The sequence below is a fragment of the Puma concolor genome, chromosome E1 (genome assembly GCF_028749965.1).
Source record: "Puma concolor isolate L17-30 chromosome E1, mPumCon1.1.hap2, whole genome shotgun sequence".
NCBI lineage: Eukaryota > Metazoa > Chordata > Mammalia > Carnivora > Felidae > Puma > Puma concolor.
This window is the reverse complement of record NC_141680.1, coordinates 3331940-3340435: the sequence shown is the minus strand read 5'-3', so window position 1 is coordinate 3340435 and position 8496 is coordinate 3331940. Positions and strand designations below refer to the sequence as shown.

The window sequence follows — 8496 nt, the reverse complement described above, 5'->3', positions numbered from 1 at the left end:
TGGGAACAAGACACTGGAGGGCACAGGGCACAGGAGTCTGACAGCTCCCGGCTTTTCTGGAAACCTGGTAACTGAGCACTTAGTACAGGTCCAACACTTGCACTCAGGTCGGTGCAATAGATAATTATCATTCCTGTTTAGAAAGGAAGGTCTGAAATGTTAAGTAACTTGCCTAAGGTCACTGAACCGGTGCACAACAGGACCCAAACTGGAACTCCAGAGGCGCTGAGTCTAAATCTGGTGGCTGCCTCACTCACACACAGGCAGGCAGCCTCTGCCTCCTCCTCCTCCTCCTCCTCCTCCCTCCCTCCCTCCCTCCCCAAGATGACATCCCCCATCCTGCTTTCTTTCTCCCAAGCCTTCTTTCTCCTTCCACCCCTTCCCAGGGTTGCTAGCTAACCCAACCTCTTTCCTCGGTTCTCCCGTGATTAACTGTCAGCGGACTCATTAGCAAAGACAGGGGTCCAGGATCCCAGGCTCCCCCCCCCCCCCCCAAGCTGACAGTGTAAACCTAAGCCCAGGGAACTAACCCCCTGCCTTGCCCTGTCCGCCCTTCGCCTCTGGATTGCCGCGAGGATCAAGAGCTCAGGGTTGACTGCGCTCCCACGCCAACCTTCTGGGCCCGCAGCCACCACACCCCGGCGCTGGAGCCTACGAATACTCTCCACAGCCTCAAGAGATCCATCCGGTCCAGCAGGTGTGTCCCCCATCCGCACCTGCGGGCGTAGCCGCAGCCTCCGGGTTCACCTGGCGACGGAGCCCAGGAGGGAGTGGATCCACAGTTTGACACAGACCCGGACAGAAGGCGAAGGGAGGGGCGCCCTCGGCCCGCGAGAGGAGCAGCCCCAAACCCCAGCCCAGGAGCCCTGGGTCCAGCCTCTCCTCCCCGCGGGAGATACAAGCTCTGCTCCCCCAACGCCCCTCCCGGAGCTTCCCGTCCGCCGCGCCGGCGCCGGCGCCGGCGTGGGGAGAGTTAATTTCAACAGCCTCTCCCAGGATTCCGGGGGCCGGGTCGTCCAGAGCACCTCCCATTGGCCGCGGAGCCGGCTCGGCGCTGATTGGCTGGCGCTCCCGGCTGCGGCTCTCCCCGGCTCCCGATTGGGCGCCGCGCTCCAGTGACTGGAGTGTGGCGGCCCGGCCTCCGCTGGCTACCCCTGGCCGGAGCTGCAGCGGGCTTTGGCAGCTGCCCGGGGACGCTTATCCCGGGCTGGAGTCCAGACTTGCTTCCCCGATACAGATCGATCCCGTCGCCTTCCCCGGGACGCCACCGATCTTCTCCAGGATCCTTTTCCTCCGTAACCTGCTGTTTTTCTTTTTCCTTCCTCCCAGCTCCCATCTCCCGAATCCGCATTTCCCTCCCCTGCTCCTGGGCCCCCGTAGCCGACCATCCTCATCATTCCACCTGCCATCCTCCTGACTTCCGCCCTTCCTTGGCCTCAAATCCTTGACCGACAGAGCCCTGCCATAACCTTCTCACCAGGCTCTCCTAAACTCCTTTTTCTTCTCTCTTTGCCAGCTCCTGACTCCCAAATTCCAGCTAACCCTTGACCTCTTGACATTTGACCCTAACAGTCTCCGCTCCAGACCTCTCAATTCCTATCTCCTGCAGCCCGGACTGCTAAGACTGAGGCCCTCCCCCTGATTTCTCACCCCCCGTTTCTGAAGCTCAGTTTTACTTTTTTACTCCCGGGCCACTTCCTGTTACTGCTACCCCACCATGGACTTCTTGATGAGCGGCCTGGCAGCCTGCGGGGCCTGTCTGTTCACCAACCCCCTGGAAGTGGTAAAGACCAGAATGCAGCTGCAGGGAGAATTGCAGGCCCCGGGCACCTACCAGCGGCACTACCGAAACGTCTTCCACGCCTTCATCACCATCGGCAGGGTGGACGGCCTGGCTGCCTTGCAGAAGGGACTGGCCCCCGCCCTCTTATACCAGTTCCTGATGAATGGCATCCGCTTGGGCACCTACGGGCTGGCTGAGGCTGGGGGCTACCTGCACACTGCCGAAGGCACCCTCAGCCCTCCACGAAGCGCAGCAGCTGGGGCCCTGGCTGGGGTCATGGGAGCCTACTTGGGGAGCCCCATCTACATGGTGAGAAGAAGGATCTTGCCTGGGGCCTTCAGGCAGACACTTGGTGTCGGGTGGGCCCGGGCCTGCACAAGCTGATACTGAGCTTGGAAGTGGGTTCGTGCAGGGGATGATGGGGAATTTGAGCACCATACATCAGCGGGTGTAGGGGATCAAGGAAAGTCCTGGGCATCACAGAATTAGAATCCCGCAGTGTTCTCCTTTGAGTTTTCTGAAATAGATGAAGGGTCAATAGCCTGAGGCCCAGAGAGGGGAAGTGACCAGCTCAAGGTCACACAGCTGCTTATTGCTAGGATTAGGCCTTGCTTAGGGTTCCTCTTGGAAGATCCTGGGAGGCAGTCAGTTCTGTAAGAGAGGCAGTCTGTCTGGTCTCGCTCTCAGGTTATGAGATTCAGGGACAGTGACCCCTTCAAAAATCAGCCTCCACATGCCCCCGTGGGGTTTGGGGGCCAGAGAGCAAGTTTTACAGATGACCCCTCACAACCTGCCCCAGTTCGATCGGCAGGCTGGTTCACAGTGGTGGCTGGAGATCCAGTCTGAGAATAAGAGCTGGCATGAGAGGCCGAACACCAGAGTGTTGCCATACGGGAACAGTCTTAGGAAATGTTGCCTTTCTCCAACCTCCCCATCCCCCACCCTACCACCCCAAGGGAAGGAGGATGTAGAGGGGGTGGGGTGTCTTCTCCGTGCTCAGAGATCCATCCCCTGGGACTGGAGCCAAGGGACACAGAGTCTCATGACCAATTTGTTAAGTGGGAACAACAATAATTATCAGATTAAAAGGATATACCTTGCCAAACACCCCAGAGGAAGTGTGAGGGGGTCAGGTGTTCGGGTCTTTGGGGTGGGAGGGTGGCCCCCGGGCTGGAGGCTGTGATACTCTCTCGTCCCCAGGTGAAGACACACCTACAGGCACAAGCAGCCTCAGAAATTGCGGTAGGGCACCAGTATAAGCATCAGGTGAGGGTTTTCCAGCCCCACTGGCTCCTTGCCCCCCGCGCCCCTTGCCCCCCAGCTCTCTGCCTGCCCCCGACAACTGCAACCCAGCCCCGGCTCTGCCTGGTCCACAAGCTCAGCCCCACTGCGTCCCTGGAGTCTGCCCAGACCCTCTTTCCCACATGGTCCCCACTTCCTCCACGTCTCTGCACCTGTTTCTCCCATCCCATTCTCCTGAGCTGCTCATGTCCTCCCTTGCTTCCTGCCCCTATTCTGGGGTGATGAAGAAAGGAACCACGGGGGGTGGCAGATCCCTGAAGGGGCCACATGCCGACTTAAGTCCACACGGAACTGGTTGTCCAGACACCGGGTGCCTGTTAAGGACTCCTCCCTGGCAGTGTTAGGTGGCAGCCCCTGATGCTGGGGGGACTGAAGCCCGCCCCCGTGGTCTTCCCCCTGCCAGGGCATGTTTCAGGCGCTAAGCGAGATTGGCCAGAAACATGGTCTGGTGGGGTTGTGGCGTGGGGCCCTGGGCGGCCTGCCCCGAGTTATCATCGGTTCCTCCACCCAGCTGTGCACCTTCTCATCCACCAAGGACCTCATCACGCAGTGGGAGGTACTGCCTGGGAAAGGGGTGGGGCCACCCCGGGAATGTGGGCAGGGGGGAAGGGCAAGCTGAAGGGCCCCCCCCCCCCCAGAGGGGACAGTGCTGACATTCAGTGTGAGGGAACAAGGGAACAGCAGGAGGGCTTGGGGCTCACTGACTCTTGACACCCTTCCCACAGTCCTCTTGTCGCTTACCTCGCAGAAGTCGTCTCTGAGTCCCCAAGCAGCCTGCCCTTCCTCCTTCCAAGTGTCATCACGCTGTATTGCAACTGGTGGCATGGGAGCTTCCCGAGTTACCAGCTCTCTCCTGTGTCCCCAGGACGGGGCCTATCCTTCCCTAGGCCTCGAATGATTGGCTGACAAAACTCTTCCTCCCTCCACTCTTAGGTACTTCCTCCCCAGAGCTGGAAAGTGGCTCTGGCAGCTGCCATGGTGAGTGGCATTGCGGTGGTCCTGGCCATGACGCCGTTTGATGTGGTCAGCACGAGGCTCTACAACCAGCCCACGGACTCGCAGGGCAAGGTAAGGGAGTGCTCTGGAGTGTTGGCAGGCAGGGAGAGCCAGGGGGTGGGTGAAGGCAGATTGTGGGGGCAGGTGGGACAGCCAGAAAGGCAGCCTGCCGAGAAGAGGCCCCGTGGTGGGCTCTGACAGACCCCTTCCCTGTGCTCTCCCTCCCTCTCCAACCTGCTCTCAGGGCCTCATGTACCGGGGGATGCTGGATGCTCTGCGGCAGACCGCTCGGACAGAGGGCATTTTTGGCATGTACAAGGGTATAGGTGCCTCCTACTTCCGCCTTGGCCCCCACACCATCCTTTCCCTCTTCTTCTGGGACCAGTTACGCACCCTCTACCACACGTACACCAAATAACAGCCAGTCCTTCCCACACCAGCACATCAGCACTCCTTAGACACTTCTGCCTCCACTATTGTGTTCTCGTGACTTCTGACCAGCGGATCTTTTCGTCCATCCAAAGGGAACCGCCTACGCCACTCCCTAACTGTCTTCTCAGGGTTGAATCACTACAAGGGATAGTTTCCCTCCCTTTCTTGGGTGTCACGTTCTTTAAACCTTCCCTACCCGTCCCCCTGGACACTTCATACCCCTCTCTCAGGGCTGAACCGGTCACTCCAAAGTATTTCCTCCTTTTATTTGGGCAGCCTTGGGTCCCTTCTGCTCTGATGCACAAACTTTACACTCCCCACTCCAAGACCAAAGGGAACCCGGCGGGGGGCGGGGGGGGGGTGTCCAGGTGTCTTGTTAGATGCAATGGCACAGAGATTATCTTGGGTATAAAGCAAGTTTATTTCTGCAGACAGGAGGTGTCTTATGTTTATGCACAGGGAAGGAATTAGGGGAATATCTCCAAACCCTCGCTCCCCTTACAGAACAGGGCCCCCATGTGCTTCAGCAGCGTCACGCGGTACTTCAGGATCTTTACTGGGGACCAAAGATGCCGGGATCGTGAAGGGTCAGACTGGTCACCAGCTGTTCAAAGTCACCCAGGCTCCAGGGCAGAAGTGACAGATTTTCAGGGCTAAGAAATGGCCTGTTGTCAGGGCTTGAAGGTGGGGGAACAGATGGAGAGAGAACATCATCCAGGCCTCGGGTTTGGAAGTTCCCACCTCCTGTTTCCAGGAGAACCCCACCAGCCAGTCTCCCTGCTCCTCCCCTCCCAGCAGATCCTCCTGGGGACCGAGCCATGAGCCATGTGTCCTATCTGTCCTCCTTACGGGGGCTGACTGAAGGTGAGCAGGACATCAGTCTGGTGCTGGGGCAGCCGCAGCAAGGCCTGGTGCACCGTCACGTCCTTTGCTACCTAAAGGGATCAGTGTCAGGATGCTTACCCGACCCCACCCCCTCGCCCCTCCCCCGCCGGGGCCACTCCCTTCACCCCTCCAGGAATCTCACATTCCCTGCCCTCACCTGCTGGTTTTCCTTAGCCACCTGCTGCTTGCCAGAGAGGACCCAGGCTTCTTGACAGCAGCCCCTCAGGGCCAGGTTCTCCAAAAAGAGGGGCTGCACAGTTTCCACTTGCACAGCCCTAGCCTCCTGCGCCCCGCAAATGTCCTCAAAGTGGTATCTAGAGTAGGGGGAGCAGAGTCAGGCAGGGGCATCTCTCACCGCTCCTCCCCTCCCCCCCAGCATCTTTGAGTCCTTTGAGCTTCGCTCGCTTCCGGTGATAAAGTGTTGCCCTTGGAGTTCTCATTGCCCCGATTAAACGTCCAGCCGCAGGCCCCGCCCACTCCTCCAGCTCCGGCCCTCCCATTGGCCAGCCGCGCGGGCACCGCCTCCCTCACCGCGCAGCCTCCTCTCCCTGCACGTGGGCCTGCTGCTCCAGAAGTTCCACGATCAGGCTCTGGTCCGTCACGCGGTGGCAGAAGACTTCCTGATTGTTCGGGACCGGCCGGAGATCGCTGGAGAGAGGCGAGGCAGACCCCCGGGGTGACCCCCGCCGCTCCCCGCATCCCACCCTGTCGGCCAGCGGTGCCCGCGCCTTCTCACCTCACGTCGATGGCCCCGGGGGGGAGAGTGGCGGAGAAGGCCCCCCCAAACAGCGGATAGTCTCGCGTGGGCTCCATGCGCCTGGGACTAGGTTCGGGCATTACAGAGATGCACGAAAAACCCACGTGCGGCCCCGCCGCTTCCCCTCCGGCGTTTCGCCGCCGCCCTGGCCGTCTCCCTGGCCGTCTCCGGGCCACCCTAGCCCCGCCCCTTTAGCGTTTGGTCCCGCACCGCGGTCGCGTTGGCCAATCGGCGCCTGCGTCTTCGGGGCGGTGCCCGGCGGGGCGGATCCCGGAAGCCACGCTCTCCCCGGGGGCCGCCCACCCCCCCCCCCACCCCCCCCACCCCCCCCCCCCACCCCGGAGTCTGCTGAGAGCTCTGATCTCGGTTTGGGAATAATGATGCCCGCCTGCTCCCGAGTTCGCGCCCACCCGTCTCCTCTTTTAAAAAGGGTCGCACCTCCTAAGATTGTCGCCTGAGACCCTCGTTAGGGGCCCTTGCTCGTGCCAGGGACCGGTGTCTAGATGGGGTCTCCTGAGTCCGGGGAGAATAGTTTGAGGGTCTCGCAACTCCCTCTTTGGGGCCCCTTGATGGCAGCGAGCTGCAAACCAGACCGCTAATTCCCGGATGCGGGGAATTAGGGATACAGTGGGGCCAGGTGTGGGGCCTGGTTAGGATTCAGGCCCAACCCGGGGATTATAATGCTTAATCCCTCTCAAATCTCGCCTTGAGAACGCAGTGGGGAGTGGGGAGGGTGGCCGCCCCAACACGTACCTGGAGGAAAACACGGATTAAACCCTCTGTTGTTTCTCTTTTATAGATTTTTAGAATGTTCTTAAAGTGTCTGCTCAGTGATATCCTGCCAGCTAATGTCTCCATTCACGTTTGATCCCCAGCACCGGGCAGAGTGTTTAGAACATAATAGACCCATTATGTATTGTTAAATGATTCAATAAACCCCACCCACGGGGTTCCAAGTGGGACTATACTATGGACCCTAATAATCTAGTGGCATTGGGGTCAGGGGACACCTCATTTTTGGCCCCTTACCAAAGCTGGAGGGTACAGAGGCAATTAAGACCCGATCCCTGCCTCACCAGGGAACCGTGGAGTACACTTTGACCCAAAATTCACTAGGGCATCCTAGGGGTATTTTAGCCAGGGCATCATCAGGAGCCAAGACTTGGAGATGAAACGGCATGTTTTGGGAGAGGCTAGCATATCAGTTTGGCAAGGGTGCAGTGAGGAACAGGTAGCAGACAGCTGTGAACAGTGACGCTGGAGAGGCTGCCTTGTGCAGGGTCTTTATAGAGCATCCGAAGGAGCTTGGCCTGTTCTCTTCTGACTGCTAGCATCAGACTTCTCTCAGCCTCACATCCTCGTCTCTAAAACGTTAGGATTAAACGAGCTACGGACGTAGCAGCATCTCTGGATCTGTTTCTGGGCAAGGAGAGTGGACTAGGTTTGATCCATGAGGAATTCTAGAGAGGAGGGGAGTGTTACAGACCCCAGAGGGAGAGAAGGAGCTTGGGCAAGGGAAACCAAGGGGGCCGGATCCCAGAGGTCTACTCCATGTGGCCTCTGTCAGGTGGGGAGTGGCAGACCTCTTGGTCCCTCCCTCCCCATCTCTGCCTGCCACCTCCCCCCACCCCCAGCCCAACCCCACCTGCGCAGTACCAGCTCTAACTGCTTTGTGAGCAGTCGAGCAGATAGGGAACCCTTGGAAAGGGGATTTCAAGGACAAAGAGGTTAACGGGGCCCTGGCACTGGGCACAGGGGGTGGGGGCCTACTGAGCCAGGATTAGGGAGACTGAGGAGAAAGCCCTCCACTTCATCGATTTGGGTCTCTGGCATGCCAGGAATCATGCTGTGCTGTGAGCCTTGTGTGAGACTGGGGATTCCTGGCCCGCCACAATTCTCTGGGGGCGCAGGTTAGGTCTGCTCTTGCAAGTGGTGAGAGGCAGACCTTCATGAAGTGACACAGGCACAGGGCCAGACCCCCACCCTCACTTGGCAAGCTCCACCTTGGACTTCGTTTCCCTTCTCTCACCGTTTACCTCTGTCTTTGTGTCGATCACTTCCTCTGGCCCTCCCAACTGCTGACCCCTTGCATGTTCAAGTGCAGTCTCCCAAGAGACAGAAACTAACTGGGTCATCCAACTGGAAAGTACCTGTTTGGCAAGCCCTCGTGCTTGGCCACCTCCCAGGCCACTAGCCAGATACGAGTGAAATCCCTGGTCCAGCTGGCCGTCGCCAGGATGAAGGGTATCATGGGACGAGTCACAGTAGACCCAGGTGGCCCAAGGGAGGGTATGTGTGAGGGTTTGTCCGGCTCTCAGCTCACTGGTTGAAAGAGATCTGC

General features: G+C 59.2%; 2 protein-coding genes across 4 annotated transcripts; one reads left to right on the top strand and one right to left on the bottom strand.

The window, feature by feature from the left end:
- Window positions 1-1111: 1111 nt before the first annotated feature.
- Window positions 1112-5863, top strand: SLC25A35 (solute carrier family 25 member 35). Of its 2 annotated transcripts, none has more exons than XM_086685956.1 (5): window positions 1112-2092; window positions 2984-3049; window positions 3489-3641; window positions 4019-4153; window positions 5775-5863. In XM_086685956.1, exons 1-5 carry the CDS (start codon window positions 1718-1720, stop codon window positions 5781-5783), a joined length of 738 nt encoding a protein of 245 aa, XP_086542082.1. In that variant the 5' UTR covers window positions 1112-1717; the 3' UTR covers window positions 5784-5863. The 2 variants fall into 2 exon arrangements, with proteins under 2 accessions (XP_086542082.1, XP_025776170.2); XM_025920385.2 differs by lacking the exon at window positions 5775-5863 and adding an exon at window positions 4326-4945 and having other exon boundaries at window positions 1113-2092.
- On the bottom strand, window positions 4911-6333 carry RANGRF (RAN guanine nucleotide release factor). Of its 2 annotated transcripts, XM_025920302.2 has the most exons (5): window positions 6135-6330; window positions 5930-6046; window positions 5556-5712; window positions 5363-5448; window positions 4911-5190 (listed from the first exon to the last, which is right to left on the bottom strand). In XM_025920302.2, the coding sequence occupies exons 1-5, from the start codon at window positions 6233-6235 to the stop codon at window positions 5067-5069; spliced, it is 585 nt and encodes a 194-aa protein (XP_025776087.2). In that variant the 5' UTR covers window positions 6236-6330; the 3' UTR covers window positions 4911-5066. The 2 variants fall into 2 exon arrangements, with proteins under 2 accessions (XP_025776087.2, XP_086542083.1); XM_086685957.1 differs by lacking the exon at window positions 4911-5190 and having other exon boundaries at window positions 5369-5489; window positions 5524-5712; window positions 6135-6333.
- Between the last annotated feature and the right edge of the window lie 2163 nt (window positions 6334-8496).

Bases quoted from the DNA above. Each gene is read 5' to 3' on its own strand.
- RANGRF (XM_025920302.2), bottom strand. From the start codon at position 6,235: ATGCCCGAACCTAGTCCCAGGCGCATGGAGCCCACGCGAGACTATCCG. The intron at 6,047-6,134 runs GTGAGAAGGCGC...GCCTCTCTCCAG, and splicing joins CCCGGGGCCATCGACGTGAG to CGATCTCCGGCCGGTCCCGA. The intron at 5,449-5,555 runs GTGAGGGCAGGG...TGATCCCTTTAG, and splicing joins TGGCTAAGGAAAACCAGCAG to GTAGCAAAGGACGTGACGGT.
- SLC25A35 (XM_025920385.2), top strand. From the start codon at position 1,718: ATGGACTTCTTGATGAGCGGCCTGGCAGCCTGCGGGGCCTGTCTGTTC. The intron at 3,050-3,488 runs GTGAGGGTTTTC...TCCCCCTGCCAG, and splicing joins GGCACCAGTATAAGCATCAG to GGCATGTTTCAGGCGCTAAG. The intron at 4,154-4,325 runs GTAAGGGAGTGC...ACCTGCTCTCAG, and splicing joins CCACGGACTCGCAGGGCAAG to GGCCTCATGTACCGGGGGAT.